This window comes from Tupaia chinensis, unplaced genomic scaffold (assembly GCF_000334495.1).
Source record: "Tupaia chinensis unplaced genomic scaffold, TupChi_1.0 Scaffold149178_1, whole genome shotgun sequence".
Lineage (NCBI taxonomy): Eukaryota > Metazoa > Chordata > Mammalia > Scandentia > Tupaiidae > Tupaia > Tupaia belangeri.
The window spans coordinates 480,786-507,882 of record NW_006209026.1 but is presented as its reverse complement, the minus strand read 5'-3'; the positions used below and the strand labels follow the sequence as shown (position 1 = coordinate 507,882).

The window sequence follows — 27,097 nt, the reverse complement described above, 5'->3', positions numbered from 1 at the left end:
GCTGGCCCCTCTGAGGAAGTTTTTAAAAGTAGTTACCAAGTAATAGTTAAAGAACTCTCAAACTTAAATCCCTAAAATAAAAAGGAAAAAATACTACATAGTTCTGATACTAGAGTAGATGGAAAGTTTCCTCTAAGCTTCAATTTCCTAATTTTTTAAGGATGTTTTTGCCTTAGGGCATGTGCCATCACTGGGCAGAGATGAGACAGTAAGAAGAAAAGTGAGAAATCACTACCCAGGAGGAATGGCCATGCCACAATCCTTTCTTCTATATTTTCCTACTGGGATCTTGAGCACACACGTACATACACCTGGCATGATTTTCAAGCCACCGGATCTGTGACTCAAAACACACAGTCAGCCATGTGGGAGTCCAGCGATGTAACCACTACGCCATCTGCTGACCCCAATTTCCTCATGTTTTAGAATAGTGAATATTAACAGTTTTCTCACATGCTTGTTGAAAATAAGGTAAGAAATGAAAAAGTCTAATGAGATATAATAACTAGCACACAGTAAAATATCCAATAAACGCCTGCAATTATACTATCCAGCTAAAGGCTAGCACCAGGAGTGAACTATTAAAAATACAAGTTTCAAAAATAGGAAACATGCATTCATTCATCTCAAATTACTTGCTATGAAAGATTATCTTTAAAATATCTTTAAGTTTACTAGGGAGCAGGCAACTGTGCAGTGGCAATGCAACCACACCCACATGGAAAAGGCACTAGGCCCTCTCTGAGAGCATGCCAGTGCACACAGGCCCACAATCAAGCTAAGACTGGGAGTGGTTCAGGGTGTGAAGATTCTGTTGGATGCCTGTCTCTCATGGAAAAAATAAACAAGCAAACTTTATTTTTTAAAAATTGCAGGGAACCAGCAGTTAACGTAATGGCTATGTCACTGGACTCCCACGTAGTCGACCATGGTTCACATCCTGGACCCAGTGGCTTAAAACTCATGCCGGGTGCATGTGCGTGCATGCCCAAGATTCCGAGAGGAGAATGGAGGTGAAGGGATTGCAGCATGACCATCCCCCCTGGGGGGTGATTTCTCACTTTCTATCTCTATGTCTCAGTCTGTCTGGCAAGCACACGCGCCCTTATAGTGAAAAACCTCTCCAAAAAAAAAAAAAATTCAAAAAAAAAAAAAAAAAAACTGCAGGCCTGCAACTGGCATGGAGATTAACACACTGGATCCCACATGGCAGTGTTTGCAGTTCAAGTATCAGACTGGTGGCTTGAAAAACACGCCAGGTGCATGTATGTATGTGCCCAAAATCCTGAGACTAGAGTTGGGGGAGAACCAGTTTGGGTGTGGCCAGCCTCTGGGGTTGGGGGTAATTTTCTCACTTTTCCTCTCTCTGGCAAGCACATACATCCTATAGCAAAAACTAATAAAAAAAATAAAAGCTAAAATACACACACACACACACACACACACACACACACACACACTATCCTTAAGAAACAATTTAACATAAGTTACAAACTTCCATTTATTTATAATCATAGTAATCGGTATCATCTGGAATAAGGGATATGAATTTAGATAATCTTGAATTTCAAGGAAGGATCTCATCTTGCAGCTGTTACTATGGTAACCTGCTGCCACCTGGTGGCAGCGTACCTATTAATACATTCAAATTAGCACAGTCCTAAGGGAAAAAAATTCAAATCCTTAAAACCGATAAATAAAAGAAACAGAACATAAATGCCATGTACTCAACAAAATAGAGTTAAGAATTAACTTAAATGACAAAAAGATAACACTGCAGCTTTAGACATCATTGTTCATATTAAAATTTACCACCCCATTTCAAAGAAATATAGATGCTTAGAAGGTTAATTCTGTATTTCTTTTTAAAATAACATCCCCTGTCATCTTAACTTTCAAGAGACTAAAAACAATAATCATTATTAAGAAAGGTCTTGAATTAGTTCATGGAAAACATGTATTATGAAAAAACTGCAGATTTCAAGATTTTTTGCGTAAAATAAATCTACTTTATTTCCATTTTCCCATGAACTTTTTGAAGTTCCCTGATATTATTAGCAGGGTTAAAATAGTAGATTACAAAGGATAGTTAAAAGTTTTCAGTATTTCCCCCAATATCATCACATCTTTCTCATAGGGGCAATTCTTTGTAATCTATCTGCTAGAGAAATGTGTTTACTCTGCAATTAGGAAGAAATGTTCTATTATTACTATACTGGTTTCACTTTGCATAAAATAATATTATCCCCCATAGATAAAAATTTTTTACTTTTAATCACTAAATCCTTCGATAAAACATTTTAAGCAATACCAAACCTGCTGGAACTACGAGATCTTCTTGATGCATTATAACTTCTGGGTGGTGTTCTGGATTTTTTATCCTTCTTTCTTTTTTCATCTACCTCTTTGGATCTGTCCTTTTCTCGTTCCTTTTCTTTGTCCTGTTCCTTTTCCTTCTCTTTGTTTTCATGCTCTTTGTCTCGATCTCTCTCTCTGTCCTTATCTTTGTCTTTTTCCCGGTCCTTTTCTCGTTCTTTGTCCCGATCTTTATCTTTGTTTTTACCCCGTTCTTTTTCTTTTTCACGTTCTTTTTCCCTTTCTTTCTCTTTTTCCCTTTCCTTTTCTCTATCTTTTTCTTTTCCTCTTTCCTTTTCCTTGATCTTTTCTCGGGTATCTTTTCTCTTGTCCCTTTAAAAACAAAAATAAGTAAGTAAATTCATAGCTAAAGTAAGTCTGCTCCACAATAAGGACCTCCATTCTTTCCTCAATGATAACCACACAAAGTAAAAGTTCCAGACATTACACATAAATTTCTATCTATGTCAGGTGCATACAAAGCTGCTAAATGAAGCAATTACCAGGCTAAACCTCATGAATCATATTACCATATTCAAATCCATGGCAAATCAATAGTACTCCTACATTACTAAATTTTCTCTCATTAAAAAGTAGACAACAATAAACTTTTAACAAACGAAGGTAATAAAACAATTATCCTTAACTTAAAACTCACCGTGAACGTGAACGACTCCTTGACTTCCGTCTCTCCCTTGACTTAGAGCGTTTTTTATGTGGACTCTTAGATCTACGCCTATCTTTCTGTCTCGAACGTGATCTATTATGGGATCTACTCCTAAAGAAAAACAAAGTTGTTAGACTATCAAAACTCATTCCTAGAATTTCAATTTTAAAAAATTTCAAGATGTCTTTCAAGAAAAAATATTTATCCTAACAATATTTATAAATATTTTAAAGTTCTTTTTAATATAATGCTTTAATTAATTATCCAAAATAAATGTATTTATTGGAAGCTTTACCAGGTATTTCATTGTCCAGAACAGAGACAGAATTTAAAAATTACTTCCTAGGGGCCAGCAAATGACGTAGTGGTTACATTGCTGGACTCCCACACGGCGAACCATGGTTCAAGTCCCAGACCTGGTGGCTTGAAACTCACGCTAGGGATGCATGCATGCATGCATGCCCAAGATCCCAGGAAGAGAATGGAGAAGAAGGGATTATGGAATTGCCATTCCCGGGAAGAATGGCCTCTTACTCAAAATAATTACCATTAAAAATTAACATAAACTTTTTATATTGATCCCAAAGATGTCAAATGAATGTCCATAAATGTGTTATACAAGAGGATTACAAAGGTGATTTCTCACTTTCCCTCTCACTGTCTCTCTCTCTGGCGAGCACATTTGCCCTAAAAGCAAAAACCTCTACTCTCCCCCCAAAAAATTACTTCCTATACCAAATTTAAGTTGATACTTATTTTGAAGTGTGACTGTCACTTGCTAATTCTATATGCCTCAAATTATGATAAAAGTTTTTTTTTTCCATGGTCCAAGTTTCCACACCATGAATTGTCTTTTACTCTTTTTTTTTTTAACTTTTTTTTTTTTTTGGAGAGTTTTTCACTGTAGGGCGCCTGCGCGCGCCACACAAGGGCGCATGCGCTCGCCAGACAGACAGAGAGAGACACAGAGACAGAAAGCGAGAAATCACCCCCCAGGGGGGATGGCCACGCCGCAATCCCCTCTCCTCCACCCTCCCCTTGGGATCCCGGGCACGCACGCACACGTGCCCGGCGTGAGCCTTTCAAGCCACCGGGTCCGGGACACGAACCGCAGCTGACCACGTGGGAATCCAGCGACACAGCCATCACGCCAACCGCTGGTTCCCGTCTTTTACTCTTGACTTATATTTAATCTGATTAAACTCATCTTGAGAGGATGTAGCAGTTATATGGATCAACAGTTTCCATAAATAGCTGTATACAACCTCATAAAAAGCGTATTAAGAAAAATGTACAAGTGTAGTATTAATGACAGTACTAATGTGACAAGAAAATAAAATCATTCCTCATGAGTAAAACTAGATATAATCCAATGTTAGTTTGCAAGGTCTTGATTTTATAACTGTAACTATGATCCTAGCTATTAAAAGAAACTTTAAATACTTGAATTCATAAAAGAAAGTAACTGACTCCAATTCTGTCCAGGCCCTTTTCCCCACTAAAATAACTTTTTATAATATGATTTTCTTTCCCATAATGATGTATCCTAGGAAATATTTGTTAAAATTTACAAAACAGAGAACCAGCAGTTAGCGTAATGGCTATGTCTCTGGACTCCCACGTAGTCGACCACGGTTCACGTCCCGGACCCGGTAGCTTAAAACTCACGCCGGGCGTGTGAGCGTGCGTGCCCAAGATCCCAAGAAGAGAATGGAGGAGAAGGGACTGCGGCATGACCACCCCCCCTGGGGGGTGATTTCTCGCTTTCTGTCTCTATGTCTCTGTCTGTCTGACGAGTGCATGCGCCCTATAGTGAAAAACCTCTCCAAAAAAAAAAAGATAAAAGTTACAAAACAAATATTTACAACTTAAATAACCAAGTGACTAGATTCACCAGCTTTGGCATCTGATGATTCTGACTGTGAAACTCAGCTATGCCACACACTAGCAATGAGCTTTCTGGGTAGTCACTTAACCTCTCTAAGCCTTAGTTTCTTCATTTAGGAAGTCAAGTAAGAATCATACCTATAATTCCTAGAACTGTTATGAGGATTAAATCAGATACATGTATTTACTGGGTCATCAGAAAAAGTCCTGGTGCATTTTTGCATAGAAAAACATGTCATGACTCTTCCGAGGACCCAATAAAACTGCCTAGCAGTTTCTGGCATAGAGTAAACACTTAAAACTCTTAACTCAGGGGCCAGCAGACAGCATGGTAGTTAGGACACTGGACTTCCACATGGCCAATTGTGGTTCAAGTCTCAGACCCAACAGCTTAAAAATTCACACCCAAATGCATGAGAGTACAGGCCCAAATCCCATAAGAATGGAGAAGAAGGGATTGTGGCATGGCCATCCTCTTTGAGGGGTGACTTCTCACTTTCCATCTCTCTGGTGAGCCATGTGCCCTATAGCAAAAACCTAAAAAAAAAAAAAAAAAAAAAAAAAACCACTCAAAATAATTACCATTAAAAATTAAATTTTATATATTGATTCCAAAGATGTTAAATGAATGTCCATAAACGTGGTATACAAGAGAACTGCAAAAAATTCATGAAAAATGGGGCTAAAATACAGTTAATTTAAGGTACTGGACTCCAACATGGCTGGCTATGGTTCAAATCCTATACCTGGTGGCTTTTGAGAATCACACCAGATAATGTACATGCAAAATTACATCCCAAAATTACAAGAGAAGAATGGAGGAAAAGGGACTGCAGCATGGCCAAGCCCCTAGGGGTTGAATTCTCACTTTCCCTCTCTATGTCCCTCTCCAGTCAGTGTATGTGCCCTATGGCCAAAACCTTAAAAAAATTTTTTTTCTGAGGTTAAATTCTGGGGGCCAGCAGGTGGTGTGATAGTTAAGGGCACTGGACATCCACATGACAAACTATGGTTCAAGTCTTGGGTTTGGTGGCTTTCTCTCTCCCTCTCTCCTCTCCCTTCTCTGGTCAAATTAAAAATAAATAAATAAATGTAAATGAAATAATTACTTTAAAAAAAAGTTAAATTTTGGGGACCAGCAGGTGGCATGGTGATTAAGGTGCTGGATACTCCCACATGGCTGACCACGGTTCGAGTCCTGGACCTGGTGGCTTTCTCTCTCCCTCTCTCCTCTCCCTTCTCTGGTCAAATTAAATAAACGAATGAATAAATAAAATTAAATAAATAATTCTTTTAAAATAAATTATAAAGTAAGGTTAAATTTTGGTGCAAAAAATGTTTAAATCCATACATAGTTTTTTTGTAATACACATTTCCTTTAATTTTTTTAAAGATCACTAAAATACTAAAACTAATCTTAACTGTCAGTCATATTTAATAAATTCAATTAAAACAAATATCTGTAAAAGAAATATAGTTTAAATACCATGCTGCAGTATAGTATGAAACTAGAAATATCTTTAAACACTTCCAAATAATGAAATCTTACTTTTAAACACATTTTTCAGTTAGTCAAAATTCACTTTCCAATAGCTATTGGGTTGTTGGAAAAGTCCTGTCATATTTTTCTATGCGCAAGTGAGTCATAACTTTTCCAATGACCCAATATTTTTCAGCTGGACTACTCATCTGTTAAAAAACTTTACAAAACTATTCGCTTGTCTTTTACTAATCTCATCTTTAAGAATATAATTCAGTCTGTTGAAATCATTAGCACTAATCATCTAAGAGACGTGAAGGTCAAAGTAGTGGCTATTAAGGCAAAACTGCAAAACTTAGAACATCTTTAGTCCATTTTCAAATGTCCACATATGGCATTCCTTTGAAGTGCCTTTGCTTCTATGCACTTAATTTAAGAATTTTGTTCTAGTTAACTTTTCAAAGAACAACTTTCTAATCTTAAACAAAGAAACTTCTTTCAAAATATTAAGCAAAGCCCTAGTAAATCAAAATTAACAATAAAAAAGCACTGACCACTTGGATTCCCACCTTACCTAATAAGTCCTATAAGTACGAAAAGTCACTGCCAGAGAGTAATTTTTTACAATTTTGACATAAATATTTCCAGTCTCTATCTCAACTCACTAAGCAGTTTTGATTAAGAATGCTAAAAAGTAGTCAAGAATAGATTTAATCCAACAAAGACAAATAAGACTGGAGTTACCATTAGCAGTTCTCATTTTTTAATTTATAAAATTTTATTTTAAAATTAAATTATAAATAAATGGCAACTTACCCTTACGTTGCATCAAAGTTCATTTGTCAATCAGTTGTTTTCCATTAAAACAGTATAAAATGTCTTACAGTTCCTATGCTTGTCTGAAAGGTTACTTCACTTAACTTAAAAATATAAAAATTATAGTACTAGCGTTCTTTTCTAACACTGTCTCTATGAATAAAACGTATCAAAATTTGGACAAAGTGGAAACACATCTCCCCAGTCCTTGCCAAGGTCATGGTGGTAAGAAATCCCTTTCTCTCTGTTACAATAAGGAGGAATAGGTAAGGGAGGAGGATGGGGTAAGATGACGGTGAAAAAGTAGAAGAGGCTGCGCCTTTATAGGGAAAGGGACTCTGGGCCAGCCCCAGAGCACAAGGGTTAAGAATTACACTTAGGGAGCTAGATCCCACATGGTTCACCACAGTTCAAATCCTGCTCTGGCTGCTTGAAAAACACACCAGACATGTATGTGTGTGTCTGAAATCATGACAGGATGGATAAATGAAGGAAAAAGGACTATGGCATAACCATGCACCACTGGGGAGGTGCTTTCTCTCGCTCTCTCTCTCTTTCCCACATACACATGTGCTACTCTGGTAATTAAAGAGAAAGGGCTCCTGTGATTCACACTCCTAAATCTCAAGGATCAGATCAAGATCCAAGAATACCAACTCTCACTAGCATGGGAGGAAACACTACTCTGTCATCCCCTCCCTAACTTTTGGGAGATCAAAATCTTTAAATGGGGGGACCAGCAGTTAGCATAATAGCTATGTCGCTCGACTCCCATGTAGTCAACTGTGGCTCGAGTCCCGGACCCAGTGGCTTAAACTCATGCCGGGTGCGTGTGCATGCGTGCCCAAGATCACGAGAGGAAAATGGAGAAGGGATTGCAGCATGTCCATCCCTGCCCCCAGGGGATGATTTATCGCTTTCTGTCGCTCTGTGTTTCTCTTTCTGGTGAGCGCATGCGCCCTACAGCAAAATCCTCTCCAAAAAAGAAAAGAAAAAAAAAATCTTTAAATGAATGTTTTTACATAAAGGATTTTTATTTTCTTTCTAAAAAGTCTTCTTCTGTATTTAAGAATTCAGAAGCAGCTACATGTATTTATTTATATATGTAAAACAATAAAATACCCTGACACACAAATGAAATCTGTATGTGTATATATAGCAAGTGCTGGTAATTTCTAATGCTACATAAGCAGATCTACATGATAGTGCTCCTATGAATAAGAATAATCATAAAAAAGTTTCAATCTAGATTGAACAACCCATCTACCACTAACCTTTGGAAGGGGGAAGTATCCAAAAATACTTGGAAAAAAAAACCCAAACTTTAAAGTGGACAGCTAAATAATTTCAAAAAGCACATAAAGCTTCACACAGATTAACAAGGGAACAATGACGTTACCATCAAGTTTTTGTGTTTTTTTTTTTCACCTTTGGTGCTTGCCTTTCTTATATCACAAAATGAGATTCAGGATACTAGTGCCCCCCCCCCCCCCTCCAGAAATTAAGTTATTAGCTCATTTTTAAAGTTACTTTATCTCCTTTCCTCTCACTACATCCTGTCAACATGAGGACATATCTATAATTAGTTCACAGCCACTTCTGTTCCACTTTCCTTCTCTAATTCAGGCTTCAGCTGCACAGCTTTATTCCTTGTACCTGAAAAATTTCCTCCACTCAGTTCTGGAACTGTCTTAATTTAAGACCTTGGATAGAGATAGTAAAATTGTATTTCAGAGGAAATTTTGCAAACTAAGAATGATAAATATATACACAGTAAATAGAAATACAATCTACTTGAATTAAAGAAAGAATATCCTAGTTTTTCTATCTCCTTTGAATTTCTTTGATCAACACAAAAAAGCTAACAGATCTGAGCTTGCTCTTGCTGGTGAGACTCAACATTAGTTTTCTCCTCCCTCCTCTCTCAAGATATGAGTATATATGTACAATAACATGCAGTGACAATTCACAGTAACAGCCCTTCTCCACACCTCAAAGTCAACAACAAAATATATCACCTTAGACATGATACTTGGGGCATTTCTAATCAAGACGGTGTTCCAAGTTTACATATTTAGGTCCCCTTTGCAACAAACACAAAGCAGTAATAGATAATGTAGAGAAACTTTAAATATCAAAGCTATGATCAAAACAAACATGGGCCAGCCCCCCAGAATAATGGCTAAAGGAGCAGAATCCCGCATTGTTTGAGTCTTGGCCCTGACAGCTTGGGGGACATGCCAGGCCCTATGTATGTGCGTGCTCATAATCCTGATGGGATGCAGAAATGGAAGAAAAAGGATTGTGGTGCGACCACACCCAATTGCGCAGGTACTTACTTCTCCTCTCCTCCTCCCCTCCACCCCCAGTTCACACACCCTCTGGCAAGAAAATTATATATACACATTAAAAGGAAAACAGAAATATAAAATGAGCTTAAGTACAATATGCCAGCTGGAGCTGAAGCTCCAAATTACTCCTGCATTTCAGGTTCAAAAGGGGGCAGAGGAGGCTTTAACCAAGAGTACTCAAAGTGCTCCATTTGACACACAGTACTGCAGACAAGGAATTGCTTGAAACCAAGATCTGGGACAATGCTCCCTAGATCTGGGGCAAATTGAGAAAATAAAATAAAAAGCTACACCTTGAGCAATATCTTCCCCATTACCACTAAATATGTTACCTTTTATCAATATGAAGAATGAAAACAGTTTCTGCCACTTCCATATAAAGACTAATTAATTCGGAAAACCAGAAACAGCGCTATCTTTAAATAGAAAACCAACTTCTAAAACTAAAAATTAGTGAATATATTAAAATTTAATTATCAACCTTGCCATTCTTAACTACAATTGTATAAATAAAGCAATATTTAAAAGTAGCCACATTTTCAGAGGAATGCTACTAAAATTTCTAAATTCTAATATGTTTAAAAAAATCCCTAAGTACAAAATACCAAAAAGTTAGTAAGTTGGTAAAAATTCTCACCTGTGTTTTGACTGTGATCTTTTCCTTCTAGAATGAGATTTTGAGCTAGACCTGGATTTTGAGCGAGTGTGGGAACGAGATCGACCGCCTTTTCTTTCATTGCTCTTTCCAGACTCTGGGAGGAAAAAACCACTTTGCAGTGTAAGCTCAGAACAATTAAAGATCCCAGTTAATAATTAGGCACAAGTGGAATGTACCACATATAGTGCAAGGGGCCTACTCTCTGTACATCCTCCTCCTGTGCAATTATCCTTCAGAAACATCCAAGAAAGTCATTGCATAAACTCGTTGAGTGCAGCCACCCTGCAGCAGTACATATAAACCAGATGATTATAAACAGCTGTTCGTAGTATTCTGTTGCTGCCATAACGTACGATTAAACATGTCTAATTCCTATGACAGTGATTTCAAGTCATTTTGCTATTTGACTAAAATTGAGGCTTGAATGCTGTTAATTTAGAAGAAAATCTACTCAAATGTAAACCACCTAGACACTTTTAGTTTGGATTTTAAATTATTTTAATTAGCAAAACAGAAGTTTGAATAAGTGTTCCTTTACCTTGCTAAAACAGAGTTTCTGCATTTCTTTTTCTAAATCCCTGGCTCCCTTTTTTATTTTTGAAATTAAAACTTTGAAGTAAAGTAAACCTGTTTAGCCCTATCATTATAAATATATTTACTACTTTTTTTTAGCCTCATAACATTTATACTTTGCTTTCAGCAAATTAATTTTGAACATTCATTTTGCTATTAGAATGTAAGTGCTAATTAACTCAGGTTAACGGTCCTCAATTCAGTATTATGGGAAAAGGCAAGACATGTGCTAAGTTGTTCTTTGATATGAATAAACCACTTACTATTTCTTGAGTTTCAGTCTTCTTATTCATAAAGTGAAGGGACTGAATAAGATAATTCTAAAACTCTCTCCAGCTCTATGTTTCTGGGATCTTCCAACTATGGCCTGTGTAACAGCACTGCGGCCTTACCTGGTTCAATGGCTGCCGAGATAAATGACTGAGCCTCTCGTACCCGCTTCATTACTTCTTCTAACTCCTTAGCTGCAGCCTGAGGTGTCATCTCAGGGGGTTTTACTATTGCATTGTTGGAGTGATTTATTCTAAATTAAAAATATCAGCATATCACAAATACACACAATGTTTTACAAATTATGAAACAAATGTTTATATGATACACAAAGTTAAGTGAGGACATTAAGAATAAAGCAGCTAGAAAGAGAACAGCAAAAAACAACCTCAAAAGCACAACTAATCTCATTTCTGCCTCTCATCATCTCTTTCTAACAAAGCCAAAAGGAGGGAGGGAGGAACTGAACTCTAGCTAACGCCTTTAATAATTCAAACATACCAGAACTAGTACTCTCCACACAGCTTAGAATTATAATAAATGAAAATGTTGATACCAAAGTAGAAACAATTCATTTTCTTAGAAGATTTTGTTGATAAGCTGTGCACCTCACCTCAAATAGATGAACGAAAAGCTGCATATTATGTGTACTATTTTAATCAACTGTGGATGTATCTCCAAATGTGGAAGCCAGCTGATAAAACTCTTTACAAGGTCAAAGTGGCTTCCATGATGCACAGAAGTGAATATGATGTGTCTCACTTTATCACTTCTACTCTGAAGACAAATATGCACTAAGAATAGATTACTTATCTTTTAATCTGCATGAAAATTTCAGTCTTGAGTACTTTAAAGGCTATATCAACTTTTTGTAAATGAGGAAGCAAGCAACCTTAAAAACTAAAGTGTTTGCTTTAAAACATTTCTGTACTTAGTATTATTTTCTTTCTGGGATTTTGAATTTACCAAAGTTCTCATTACTAGAAGTACTGTAGTTCAACCCAAACATAAAGGAACCCATTAGTCTAAAATCATAATGCAAAGTCATCCTGACTTCCTAAAGCTTATAGAAAAAGGTCTACAACTATTATGTAGAGTATATAAATAATGCTGGCATTAAATCAGACCTTGCAATATAGAAAACAAGAAAATGTCTTCAAATAGAATTTTAGGAATTTAAAGCTAAAACAATCTCATATATTTCATTTATACTTAACACAAAGTCTTCCTTTCCACAAATTGCCAATTACTATTAAAAAGAAAAAAAAAGCCTTAATTATATCAAAAATACTTTAAATTTTTTCAAAATGATTAAAATTTCTTTGTTTAGGGTTTCTTACTTCAATGGCCTGTCTCCAAACATAACTCCATTAAAAGCAAGGGCCCTTGGTACAGAATTTTGGTCTGCAAATTCCACAAAAGCAAACCGAGTTGGCTGAGTCTCATCACCTGCCATCCGCACAAACTTCACTTCTCCAACTTGTTTAAAAAATTCAAGTAGTTGATCAGCTGTCGTTGTCTGAGAAACAAAGTGACACTTTGATAAAACATTTTCCTTTTAAAAATTAAACACAACTTTATCAACCAATATGATCTTTTTAAAATGACAACATGCGTGCAAGAGTGAGCAAAAGAAAGTACCCTCAATAGGTGTGATCACACCACAATCTCCTTTCCCTAGCCCTTCAGCTCCTTGGAATCTTGGGTACCTAGCATAGCACACTCTGTGTTTTCAGCCCAACCCAAGGATTCAGCCCATGGGCAGCCACGTGGCCTCCAGCACTACAGTCCAGGACACTATAAATTGCACTACTTGACTAAGCCCAGTATGATTTTTAAGAGAAGAATAAGAGTCACTACTACTCAGTTTCTTTTTAAATTACTTACCTGGGAATTCAAATTTCCAACATAGACAGTTCTCCTAATTTCATCAATCTTGGAAGGATCCACATTTCCCATAAGTGGTGGCTGTGGTATCTCTCCAAGTGTTGTAATGTTGGGGTCTAGTGCTGCTGCTGGTATAGCTCCCAAACTGCTAAGTGAAACACCAAGCTATAAAGACAAAAACACAAAGCCCATATTTTTTTATTAGTATTCAAAACTGTTATTTCTTAATATGATAAAGAACAAATCAACTGGGCCAGCAGGCAGCTTGGTGGTTAAGGCCCTGGACTCCCCCATGGCCAACAGTGGTTTGAGACCAGGACTCTGGCTTGAAAAACCACATCAGGCATGTGTATGCATGCCCAAAATCCTAGGAGAAGAATGGAGGAGAAGGGACTGCAGGTTGCCATCCAGCCTGTGAGGTGATTTCTCACTTCCTCTTTCAGAACAGTGCATGCACCCTATGACAAAAATCTTAAAAAAAAAAAAAAGGGAGGGGGGATCAACTCAATAAGAATGGAAGGAAACACCTAACTTTAAGCCAAGACTATTTCTGAATTATTAAAGAGAGGTCACATTAGTTTAAAAATAATGAGAAATCTAACCTATTTCTAAACTATGTTTCAGGGTTTTTTTGCTATAGGATGTGGGGCTTGTCAGAGATGGGAGAGAAAAACAGAGGGAGAGTAAAAACTCATCCCCCAAGGAGGACACCTACCTATACCACAACACCTTCTCCTTCATTCTCCCCTTAGGATTTTGGGCATGCAATACACACGTGCGCACCACTGGTATTCTTTTTTTATCTTTTTTTAAAAATAATTATTTTATTTAACTTTACTTATTTATTTTTATTTGACCAGAGAGGGGAGGAGGAGAGAGAGAGAGAGAGAGAAAGAAAGAGAGAGAGAGAATGTGAGAAAGGAAGCCACCAGGTCACGGACTCAGGCCGAGCCATAGTCGGCCATGTGGGAGTCCAGCACCCTTAACCACACCACCACCTGCTGGCCCTGACACACACCACTGGTTTTCAAACCTCTTGGGTTTGGGACTCAGACCACAGTTTGCCACATGAGATCACTGCCTTAGACCTGTCTGTGTATTTTTACTACTTTAAAATAGGACAGTAAAAACAGTTGATTCTCATTATTCAAGGTACTATAAAGTTTCCACAAACAATGAATTATTGAATACTGAACCACTGTTCCTAGGGAAAATACAGGGTTAAGTTCTGCAAGCTTCTGGTCACAATATGCTCATCAACTGATGAATACATAATCTTGTTTTATGTGTTTTTGCTTAAAACCACAGAATTAATATTAGTTCATTAAAATATAAGAAAATTAAAAGTAGTTAATATGTTGTTAATATGTTAGTTAAGTAGTTAACATATATTGTTGATACATTATCACTGAACTCACAACCAGCAGTAGTTCAACTCATGCCTGAATAAAGTCTCTCAGATATTTGTTACTGTCTCCATAAGGCACATTATAGACTTCCTGTGCTTAGGGACACTACATAATACTGCCACTTGGAAGCTAATCGAAACAGTGAAACAACCAACAAAAAGCACAAAAATTAAAAAACTGAAAAGACTGCAAAAAAGTATGTTTACCTATAAAATTATGTGCCAAATAAAGAAGAGTGTCCACCTTGTCTGACCTCATTGGGAAATGTGCTCACTGAGTAACTCAAAAGTTTTCATCACTCTATGTGTGTCTGCAAATGACTGTGAAAGCTCTGCGATTGATTTAGGGATTTCAAGAAAATTTTATGTAGTAAGTAAAATCACGAATACAGAACTCACGAACAGTGAGGATCAACTATACCTTGGCCATTCAAACACACCAACATTTTAAGTTCTTAATAGTAAAGAATTATCACAGTATCTAATTTTGATGAATTACTAACTTAATCCTCAGTTCAACCCTAACAGATAGATACCACTACTATGCCAATTTCACAAAGAGAAATTAAATTTCTTTCCCAAAGCTATTCAGATACCAAATGGGAAAGGTAGGGTATCACCACAGACAAATGGAAATTTAAACAAATAAAGTTCACCTATGGAAAAAAATATGAAATGTTAAGCTACAGTAGGAAAGAGACAAAAACCTCTAAATGATCTTTCTATACTGCTACTAAATTCGATCTTTTTAGTTCAATTTTGAAACGTTATTTTTAATGTTAACTTAGAATATCTCAGATTTCAAAAACAGGAAAATTGTTCAGAATTAACAAAAAGACCACTCAAGGGAGAAAAAAAGAGAAAATACAACTACTTTCATTTCCACTTTTGCTATTCAAGAAAATTTTGACCTGTGACCAATTATATATGCAAATATTTTGCAGAACTACTAAGGTTTAAGTAAAGGCCTTCCTGAAGGCCATGAGTTTATGAAATCGATACTACTTATTCTTCTCACAGCAGCCAGTATGACCTTTTTAAAACATGCTAAATTATATCTATTTAAAATCAATCGCTAGCTTCTATACTAAATACTTCAAGAAAAAACTGAAACTCCTTTCCATGACCTAGAAAGCCCTATCATCTATTCCTCTACCTTAAACACCTATTACCTTTATTCATTAGTTAAATTAAATGCATTTACCCCTATGGATCATGATGGAGGTCTTGAACAGAACAGTGTTATGTAAAAATTTAAAAACTTAAAATCTTGCATTCTGATGTTTCAGAAAACACCTTTCCTTCCTTCCTTCCTTCCTTCCTTCCTTCCTTCCTTCCTTCCTTCCTTCCTTCCTTCATTCAAAAGATTTCTGCAGGGCCAACAGGTGGTACAGTGGTTAAGGCACAGAACCCCAACATGGCTGACTACGGTTCAAGTCCTAGACCTGGCAATCTGCTTTCTCCCTTTCCTTTTCTCTCTCTGTCTGTCTCTCATTAATTTAAAAAGAATAAGAAAATTAAATAAATAATTTTTTTAAAAGATTTTTGCCTTAGAGCACATACACTTGCCAGAGAGACAGAGGGAACATGAGAAATCACCCCCTAGGAAGAATGGTCAAGCTGAAAAATCCCTTCTCCTCTTCAGATTTTGGAATGCATGCAAAAGTAAGTGCCCAGAATGATTTTCAAGCTGTCAGGTCCAGGACTCGAACCATCATTGGCCATATGTGAATTCAGCACCTTAATCACCATGACACCTGCTGGCCCCAGAAGCCATTTTTTTCCTTTAAGGAATTATTTCAGGGACCAGCAGTTGGCGTAATGGCTGTACTCCCATGTCACCGTACTCCCATGTAGTCAATCGCTGTTTGAGTCCCAGATCGGGTGGCTTAAACTCACTTCGGGCACGTGTGTGTCCAAAATCCTGAGAGGAGGATGGAGGGAGGGATTGTGGCATAGCCATCCACCCCCCCCCCGGGGGGGGGGGATTTCTCATTTTCTGTCTCTCTGTCTCTGTCTTTCTGGTGAGCACATGTGCCCTATAGCAAAAATCTCTCCAAAAAAATTAAATAAATATTTCATTTGAGACCAGCAGATAGCGTAACAGTTACATCACTGGACTTACACACAGACCCCAGTTTGACTCCCAGACCCAGTGGCTTAAAACTCACACCAGGCATGTGTGCATGTGTGCCCAAAATTCCAAGTGGAGAACAGAGGAGAAGAAACTATGGTTGGGAACCAGCAGTTAGCATAATGGCTATGTCGCTGGACTCCCATGTAGTCGACTGCGGTTCGTGTCCCAGACCCGGTGGCTTAAAACTCACGCCGGGCGCGTGTGCATGCATGCCCATCCCCCCTGGGGGGTGACTTCTCGCTTTCTGTCTCTATGTCTCTCTCTGTCTGTCTGGCGAGCGCATGCACCCTATAGTGAAAATCCCTCCAAAAAAAAAAGAAACTGTGGCAAGGCCATCCCCCCATGGGGGATGACTTCTCGCTTTCTGTCTCTCTGTCTGTCTCTATGGCTCCAGCAAGCACACATGCCTTACGGCAAAAATCTTAAAAAAAAAAAAAAAAATTATTATATTTATTTATCATCATCATCATTATTTTCACTTTGACTGGGGAGGGTCAAGGGCAGGGGTGAGAAAATAAGCCGCCAGGTTCAGGAGAGTTTAGCACCTTTAACCATCATGCCACCTGCCAGCCCAGAAATCACTTTTTTAATTTGCATAAATTAACTACAATCACAAAGTCTGTTATTTGTTCACTCACTACTCAACTCCACAAAACTAGGTTTCAATCTCTAATTGAGGTGAGCTTGATATTTTGTTTTAGGGTCAACCAAATGTGAATGGCAAATATTTAGAAAAAAATAAAAACACAGTACAACAAAAATTAATGCAAATAAAAAATATTAACAACTATTTACATTTTATTTACATTATATTTATATTTTATCATATTATAAATAATCTAAAGATGATTTAAAGTATATGGGGAGATGTGTAAATTATATGCAAATACTTGCGTAAGTTCTGGTCATGGCTGGGATTTGATCATCAGTGGATTTGGTATCTCTAAAAGGTCCATGAACCAAGCCCTGCCATGGATCTCAATGAATAACTACTGAGTTTCACTAAATGATTTTCTGATGAATAATTTGAGGTCTTAAATTTAATGAATCCCCAATTACTTGAACAATAAATTCCAAAAGGCAGCTTAACCTGGTCATAACACGGGGGGAAAAAACAGATTTCAAATACTCTGCACCTAAAAAAAAAATCCAAAATGGAAATAATTTTCTGAGCTCTCTATTCAATTCATTACATAGCTTAATGCTCACCCTTTTGCTTTTTTTTTTTTTTTTTTTTTTTGGTAGGGGGTGCACTCGCCAGACAGACAGAGAGAAACAGAGAGACAGAAAGTGAAAAATCACCCCCCATGGGGAATGGCCATGCCGCAATCCCTTCTCCATCCTCTTCTCGGGATCTTGGGCACACACGCACACGTGACCGGCGTGAGTTTTAAGCCACCGGGTCCGGGACGCGAACCGCAGTCGACTACATGGGAGTCCAGCAACATAGCCATTATGCTAACTGCTGGTCCCCAATGCTCACCCTTTTCATAAGAAGGTTAATATACTTACTGTAGTCAAGGGATTTGGGGTAGGTATGGGCAACAATCCTGCACCAGGCATCAGACTTGTCATAGTTGGAGCAGGAGGCAATAAAGAGAGGGCTTTGGATTCCTCTGGGATTTTACCTGCAGAGGCAAGTTTCAAACATTACAGAAATGCATAAACACCACACAAACTTTACACTATGATTTTACAATTACCCTTGCACTTTAAAAATAATAATAATAAATGAATCTATCTATCAGATCCGTATAAAGAAATAAACAAGAACTTAAGTTTTTCCTTTTATCCTGCTTTACTAGGAAAAATAAAAGTGAGCAAAAACTTCAAAGACTAACAATCTCATTAATGGAATATTATTTTAAAAACTGAATAATGTAGACAATTATTTAACACTTTGAGCTATGGGTCACCTGTACTGGAAACTTAATGTTCATGAACCAAACGATATCAAGCATGGACGCTTTCCCAGGACGGTGTTTTCGCGGTGATCGAAAGTTGTGTTACACATGACAACCGTTCGTGTTGGCTGCATCACTAATAGCACACAGAACATCAGATACAGAAAAGAAGAACATTTTTTAAAGTTTAATCCCCAGAAATGGCAAATAACCAAATTAGTCAAAAAAAAGAAGAAAAAAAACAAATATGTGCGAATTGAAATTTTGAAATTTGTTCCTTAATGAGTGCCCCTATGCTGTTACTAAAACTACCTACTTGTGATGCAAACAGTTTTGATAACCCTCAAATACATTATATTAAATTTCACGTACAAGAAAACAAAAACCGACTCTGTTCAATCAGCTTCAATTTAAAATCCTACGCTGATTCAGTTAATAAGGCACCTCACCAACATTAGAGATGGCTGAAAAATTGGATTCCAAGAAATAATGCCTTAAGAAATTACTAATGTGAGACTACCCAAAATAAAGTTCCCTAGTTTCAGAAAATTTCCTAAAATACTAACTTTTAGAACCAATTTATGTATTTATCTAAAGAGGGGTGGGTAATGCCTAAATATCTTACTTATAAACACTATAATTGCCTACTAACAATAAGAACATTAACGTTAAAATAATTTTAAGACATTTAGAATGAAAAAAATCACTGTAATCTAAAAAAGTTAAAAATGTATTCTGAAATAAGTATGTTGATTTCCATATTTAACTGCATTCTAATCAATTAATTTTGATAAAGATAGCTCTCACGCATTTGTCCTTATCCTTTATCCAAAAAATAATAATTTCTTAAAAAGCTGACTACATTGTAGATATATTTAAAAGAACGATTTCAGGTAGCTACACATTTCCATTATGAATTTTTCAACAGTATTTCAAAACACACTATTCAAAAATCACGCTACACTGAAATACAGCACATGTAGTAAATTTTCAAAAAGTGCCATGCCTGGTTTCAGTTTAAAAAAATCCTACTTAAATAGATGTGAAGAGATAAATCTCTAAATAATATTATCTGAATATTTCTCTAAATATGGACGGAATTCAAGATGGAATTTAAAACTTGCTTTAAGTAATGGTTATCCGTTATTTATAGAAACAAAAAAAATTATATTAGCTTTAGTAAATACCTACAACTACGTTTATACTACTTTAATTTTCTAATTTGGAAAATAATGTTACTTTATTATTTCTATGTAAATTCTGGACAAAACAGATTTGTTGACATGCATAAAAATAAACAAAAGGAAGGTAGGCCTTATTGAAGATACCAAATAAAAATAACCTATTTTATACATATATTAACACATGTAATATATACCCATATATCTACTACACTGTTTATACTGATATCACACCTGTTTGTTATAAATAGGTACTACTTTAAATAAGGTTTGTAAAACTTGAACACTCTTGATAAATCAACTGAAGTCCTCAAGTGTGAACCCTATGCTTTACTACCCTCATTTAAGTACCTAAAAAAAAAAGGGGGGGGGGGGGCTTTCCAATCTCATAATGTTCCAATTTAGTATTACCTGTCATCTAATAAGCAAAAACTAACCACACTGACAATGTAGAAAGACTACACACACCAAAAGGGTATTCAACACAATCAACTTGCTTATTATTATGAAGTCTTTCATTTATGGTTTAAATAAAATATCAATAGATTGTCAAACTCTCACTGCCTTTCACGACAGTAATAAAGTACTAGAAATCTATAAATATCAGCATAATAATATTTTTGTCTTACTCTAATTACCATTGAAAAATACTTTAAGAAAGAAAGGTCCAATACTTGGTTTCCAAATAAAACTATACAATACCATAGGAGTACATAATTATAAAATAAATTAATAAACATTTAGCATTTTCTCAAATCTATACTCCTCAAAGACAACTGAGAGAAAAAGAACATCTCCCTCGGTATCAAAATACTAGTCCTAACCTCAGAACCCATTTAGAAACTAATAACCTGTATAGAATTTTCAACAAAAAATTCAAGCAAACAGAAAAATATGCATGCAAATGATCGACAGTTTCTCAATTATCCATTCCCCACATAGGCAACAAAAAGTCTTCGTAAGTCAAGAAAGTTATATCTTTTTCTATAATAAAAATAATCATAAAACTAAAAGGCTCTTCTCTGCTACTTCTAGACTGTTTAAAGAAATGTATTTATTAATAGCTTGCCTAAAATTCTAGGGGGAAGGATGAAAATTAGAAGCTATCAATTAGTTTTTATGAGATGCAGACTTGGGAAAAAAAAAGAACTACAAAAGTACTGCACTGAGATCAGAAAGTGTTCCTAAGATTCTCATCACTGTTTTAATGTTTCAAGAATAAAATGTACCTGCATCAGTGTTTTAATGTTTCAAGAATAAAATGTACCTGATTGGTCTATAAATACCCATTAAAACTCACACTGAGCTTCACAACACTATCCTGATTTACTGCATAAAAATGTAGTTTATCTTAAGGCTAAGCTCTGCTAACCATCTCCCAATATAATTTGTAACAAGTTATGAACCCTTAATGGAATACCATTTACAAAGAACTGGAAAACCAGCTCACAAGTTAAAGTGAAAGAGATTTAACAAAACAAAACAAAAACAAAAACAAAAAAGGGGACAAAATAAAGAAAAAGAAATAAAATTAAAGTAAAACAATAAAAAAACAGAGACAGGGCGTCCATCTTCTGCGGTTCAGACTCCGATCTCATTTCCCCAATGAAGGTTTCACTTGACGGCAGGTTTAGTGGCATGGCAAACAATGCCTAACTCAGGCAAGTGTAACAGGTCTGCCTTGGCCAGTCTAGTCATCTAATAATGCACAAATATCACATAGAGAAAACATACAAAACCAAATTAATAGTCAAAATCCATCTACCAGAAAATGTGGACATAAAGTTATGACTGATGATTAGGCTCACACCCTTGTTATCTTTTCTAAGTGTTAACATTTATAAAAAGAAATCTGAAATGCACGCAACAACAAAAAGAGGTCATACTTGGACAAGTATAATTCAAGTACATTTTATTTTGAAATAGCATGTATTATTAACAATAGTTAATGCTTAATATGTACGAAATGGTTACACATCAAACATTACTTTTACAGCTTTGGATCATCTTAATCTTCACTAAAAACAGAAAATTTAAAGAAACTGAAAAATTTATTCTTAGAAGTCTATGGATTTTCTCATTATGTCATGATGCTGTTTCTACAACATCAAAGAATAAATGCAGTCAGTGAAATAAACAGAAGACTGCTTACAGCACCACAGTGCACATCTCCTACAGAACTGTATTCCACTGTAACGCTTTCCTTTGGTTCATTTCAAACTTATGGCTATCTTTTTTAGTACATAATGCGTAATTTCTTTGCTTGCAGTGCATAATCAGATTTTTAAAGCTCACTTTGAAATTCTTCAGGTTCCATAAAAACTAGTATCTGTTGTACTTGAGTAAACTAATGAAAAATGTATATCTGAATTTTTTCTAATACCCGTAATTTTATAAATTAGTATTCTAAAATATTTACTTACAACCAAATTACAACAAAAGTATGCTTAAATTTTTATGCTCAAAAGTAGTAAAACTGTCTCGAGATGATAATATTAAAATATTAAAAAGCTGTAACTTCACATGCATTTATTCATCTCTATTCAAGTAAAATAAACAATAAAAGGGAATTCTTCATGCCCACAAAATGAATTATTTATGACAAATCAATCAGGGCTTTTCAAGATGCATAAAAATTCTATGGAATATAGCAGGATTCCAACAAAGCAACCCTGATGAAATTCTTCCTTCCAATTCAGCAAGGAGCTAGCATAATAAAAGATCCTATGCTGCTGGTAGTAATAATTTTCTAACATAACTAATATTCCAGTATTAAACATTCTCCTTTTTTTTTCTTTTCCCATGCAGTTTTCTTGGTATGTAATTCAGTACAAAGTGACACAGCTAAAGCATTATCTAGCTCCAATTTTGGGCTCACTGTACCCTTACAGATGAGCAGATAAGGATATAATATTTAGCAAATAATTAACTCAAACCCAGTTTTGTTTCCCTACCCAGTCTAATCCCCGAGCATGGGAAAGATACTTTCAAATTTATCTGAAAAATACCTAGTATGTCCTGTTCAGGGACTTCAAAAATACTAGCCTTGTAAGTCACTGTATTTGAATTATTTTTTACCTCCCAAAATAGGCAGTCTGAAATAAACATAAACCCTGTAAGTACAACAAACTGCTTTATACTTTAAGTTATTTTAATGTTAACCTGACTACTAAAAGGGGTTTTAAAAATTACATATGAAAGCCCATTAAATTGTTTCCAGTAAACTTTTATGTTGCAATGGTTACCATAATCCACCAGAAAAAATCTATTTTAAAGACATTTAAATTTACTATAAACCAATCCTAAAATCCATGTACATGTGACAGTCTGTTCAGCACAGCCTACTGTATGTCAGTGGCTCTGGAAATAGAAGTTACTAAAAAAAATGTTAGCAATACTTAGCTCTTAAAAGGAGTCTAAGTCATAAAATCTAACAAATAACTACAAGGACTTTGGCTCTGTTCTTATCTTTAATCAATAATTCTCATGGAGACTTTGGAAACTGCTTTCCTTTTTTTTTTCAATTACCCAAAATAGTAAGTAAATGGAGCCAATAAAATAAAGAAGCAAATCCCAGTTGCACAGCAAACAATTACACTGATTATGAAATAATGGTCTCTCAGTAACAAGGTAAATTACCTTAAGAGAATACTTGAAAATATAAGGTAAAAAATTTTTTATAAGTAAAAATAGCCTCAATTTGACAAAATGTGTACTTTTATCTATAATATTATTATTACTGTACACACAGGATAAATGTTTACTTAAGTATTTAAAATAATTTCCCATACCAACTTACTATTTTTTTTTCATTTCAGAAAGCATTCTTTAAAACCTGAAAATTGACTACAGAAAACCAAAGCAAACCAGAGAAGCCAAATAATTTATGAATTTTAAAAATATAAGCTATAAAGAATAAATAATAAATACAATTTACTATCAATTTACTATTAGGCAAAAATTATTTCCTTCCTCAAATGTCATTTTTGCTCTCTCTCTCTCTCTCACACACACACACACACACACACACACACACAGGGCACACACAACAGTACTGTCTACTTGCCAAATTCTGGAAAAGCCATAGGCAGTAGCAGAACAGATTAAAACAATAGAAAAAAACATGTAAGATACTAACCTTCTGCACAGGGAACAACTATCAGAGCTCTGTCAATAAAAACCGTGTTAGTTAGATGCTGGGCCACACCAACACTTGATGGGTCACGAAACTTAACATAACATACTTTGGAGGAAAAAGCAAGAGGTGCGTTGCTGCAAAATAAAAAGAAAAACAATTGGACTAATAAACATTTGCTTGGTTTTGTCATTTTCTTTTAAAAATTCTTTCTTATTCCTTTATATATTTTGACATAATTGAGACCTAGGAAATTTTTGCTGCTTGGGCCTGCTACCATGGCACAGCAGTCATGCACTACTCAAAACAAGTCAGATTCCATTACAACCACAGTTCCATTCCCTGGTCCACTCAGCCTGACACATACCAGGCAGGCACTAGAATTCCTGATCTGAAAGCCTAGAAGACTGGAGTGGTAATGTGTGACTAAACCCTACGAAGATGTTCTCTTATTCTCAGGTCTCTGAACATGCGCTCTATGAATAAAGAAAAAAAGTTACTTTAAAGAAATTGGGGGTGGTCGTGGTGGGCCCTAGCCAGTGGCATGGTGATGGAGGCAGGTGGATCCCACATGGCCAACTGTGCAGTTCAGTCCCAGACCTAGCAGATTGAAAAACATGTCAGGGGACCAGCAAATGGTATAATGGTTACGTCTCTGACTCCCACACATTGGACCGTAGTTCATATTCCAGACCCAGCGGCTTAAAACTCGTGCTGGGCACGTGCGTGTGTGCCCAAAATCTAGAGAGGAGAATGAGGTAAAGGGACTCCGGTGTGGCCATCCTACCCCGGAGGGGTGGTGATTTCTCGCTTTCGCTTTCTGTCTCTCTTTGTCTGGCGAGTACACTGCCCTGTGGGGGGAGGGGGGGAGCCAGCATTTTCATGAGCATCCCCAATCCCAGGAAGAGAATGGACGTATAGCAAAACTGAAAAAGAAAATAGGCAGGCCTACAACTTTATTTGCAAGACATAATCAGTCCTGAATCTGACTGAAATAAGAAAAGAGCTGACTGAATCCAAAGTCTTGCCATCAGTATATCATTAAACACAGGCAAAACTCCTTTCTTTATAAAAGCTCCAATCCTAATCAGTCCTGAATCTGACTGAAATAAGAAAAGAGCTGACTGAATCCAAAGTCTTGCCATCAGTATATCATTAAACACAGGCAAAACTCCTTTCTTTATAAAAGCTCCAATCCTCAAATCTTCGCTCTTTTTAAGCTTTTGGATTTTTTTTCCCCTATAGGGCACATGCAAGACAGAGTGGGAAAGTAAAAAAAATCACTCCCCAGAGGGGATAGGTGCACGTGCAGAAACCTGGCATGATTTTTAGGCCACCATGTCCAGGACTCAAATCAGTTAGTCATGTGGGAGGTCTAGTGCCTGGAGGCCCCAAAACTTTAATTTTTTAAAGTTTTTTCTTACTATAATTCATGAAAAATTCATTTCAATTATTACTTTCTTTTTTTTAATGCCAGAGGCCACATGCAGTTACGAGAGAGAAAGCACTCCCAACTGGTACCAGCAGATGACGCAATGATTATGTTGCTGGACTCCCAGGTAGTCGACCTCAGTTCGAGTCCCGGACCAAGCAGCTTAAAGTCACACTGGGCAGATGTGTGTGCATGCCCAAGATCCCAACAGGAGAATGTAAGAGAAGGGATTGCAGCATGGCTACCCCCTCTTTGGGAGGACGATTTCTCGCTTTCTGTCTGTCTCTCTCTGTCTTTCTAACAAGTATACACGCCTTATAGCAAAAACCTCTCTTAAAAAAAAAAGAACCACCCCTCAATTAGGCCTGGTCATGCTATACTCATTATTCCTTCATCCCAATAGGATCATGGGTACATGCATGCATGTGCCCAACACACTGTTTTAAGTCACCAGTGTCCAAACTCAAACCAGTCAGTCATATGGGAGCTGACCCCCTCCACACAATGCTTAACCACTATACTACAGAGCCCACCCAAGATGTCAAAATTTGTAGTCAAACCCTACTAAATGTAATTCGCCAGCACTTAAATCACCAAGAGGGCCAGCCTCTTCGCACTGCAGTTAAGCCCTACACATAGGAGTCAGATCCCACACAGCCAACTACAGTTCGAATCAGGAAAAATAAGCTGGGCACTATATGCATGTGCCCAAAACCCTGACATGATATAGAAACGTAGGAAAAAGGATTGTGGCATGACCATGCCCCACCATATCCCACTGAGCGCGCGCGCACGCGCACACACACACACACACACACACACACACACAAGCATGTGCTCTCTCTGGAAAGCATACACACCCTCTGGCAGTAAAAAAAATAGATTTTGAAGGGTAGTTGTTTATATTTCAATTATCTCATGACTTGCACAAGAACAGTAATTGATTCTGGTTTACAAAACAGGTGGTCAAGGAAGTGAACCATAAGGCCAGAACTAGTAAATGGTACAATTAGGAATTAAAATCTAATTATCTAACTCCAAATCTCATGCAACCTAAACCATTCAAATAATCAAGAATCTTTAGAAAAAAATGTGTTTTTATTGCCTGAAGGTCCATGTGCTCACCAGAGAGAGAGAGAGACAGTGAGACAGACAGAGAGAAGAGGAGGAGGAAAAGAAAAAGGAGGAGAAAGCAGCTCTCAATAGGGACAATCACATTTGCAAGGATTTGGGGCACAAGTGTATACCTAGCATGTTCATCAAAGGATGAGATTCAAATGGTGGGTCAGCCATATGGAATCCAGCTCCATTAACCACTGTGCTATGGACCTACAGCCGCTGGAAATTGTTTTTTAGAGAGTTATCCAGGCCAGCATCAAACTTGAGATTCTCCTGCCTCAGCCTCCTAAGTATCTGGGAATACAAGTATGCACCTACCCATCACACTCCAAATAATGAAGAATCTTAAACCATTTGATGTTGTACTTAATTAGCAATTCCACAAATGTTAGTCATTTTAAAAATTCTAAAATCTTTCTCTGTATTTCCTCACATAGAGCAACAAATCCATCTTTTTTTTTGGAGAGGTTTTTGCTATAGGGCGTGTGCGCCCGCCAGACAGAGAAAGACAGAGAGACAGAAAGCGAGAAATCACCCCCCAGGGCGGATGGCCACGCCACAACCCCTTCTCCTCCATTCTCCTCTCAGGATCTTGGGCACGCACACACACGCCCAGTGTGAGTTTAAGTCACTGGGTCCAGGACCTGAACCGTGGTCGACTACATGGGAGTACAGCAACGTAGCCATTACGCTAACTGCTGGTCCAAACAAATCCATCTTTTATAAGTGAAAAAAGATGGGACCAGCAGTTAGCGTAATGGCTATGTGGCTAGACTCCCATGAAGTCAACTGCGGTTCGAGTTCCGGACCCAGTGGCTTTAACTCAAGCCAGGCACA

General features: G+C 36.8%; 1 protein-coding gene across 3 annotated transcripts in view; it reads right to left on the bottom strand.

Moving 5' to 3' along the window:
- SREK1 (splicing regulatory glutamic acid and lysine rich protein 1) overlaps nucleotides 1–27,097 on the bottom strand; it is a gene marked incomplete at its 5' end in the record, with an annotated part of 55,681 nt that overhangs the window by 16,952 nt on the left and 11,632 nt on the right. For all 3 annotated transcript variants that reach the window (XM_006170929.3, XM_006170931.3, XM_027769266.1), the window contains 8 exon segments: nucleotides 2,317–2,688; nucleotides 3,014–3,133; nucleotides 10,194–10,308; nucleotides 11,180–11,310; nucleotides 12,398–12,576; nucleotides 12,945–13,109; nucleotides 18,002–18,117; nucleotides 23,713–23,846. In XM_006170929.3, the coding sequence (XP_006170991.2) occupies nucleotides 2,317–2,688; nucleotides 3,014–3,133; nucleotides 10,194–10,308; nucleotides 11,180–11,310; nucleotides 12,398–12,576; nucleotides 12,945–13,109; nucleotides 18,002–18,117; nucleotides 23,713–23,846 (1,332 nt within the window).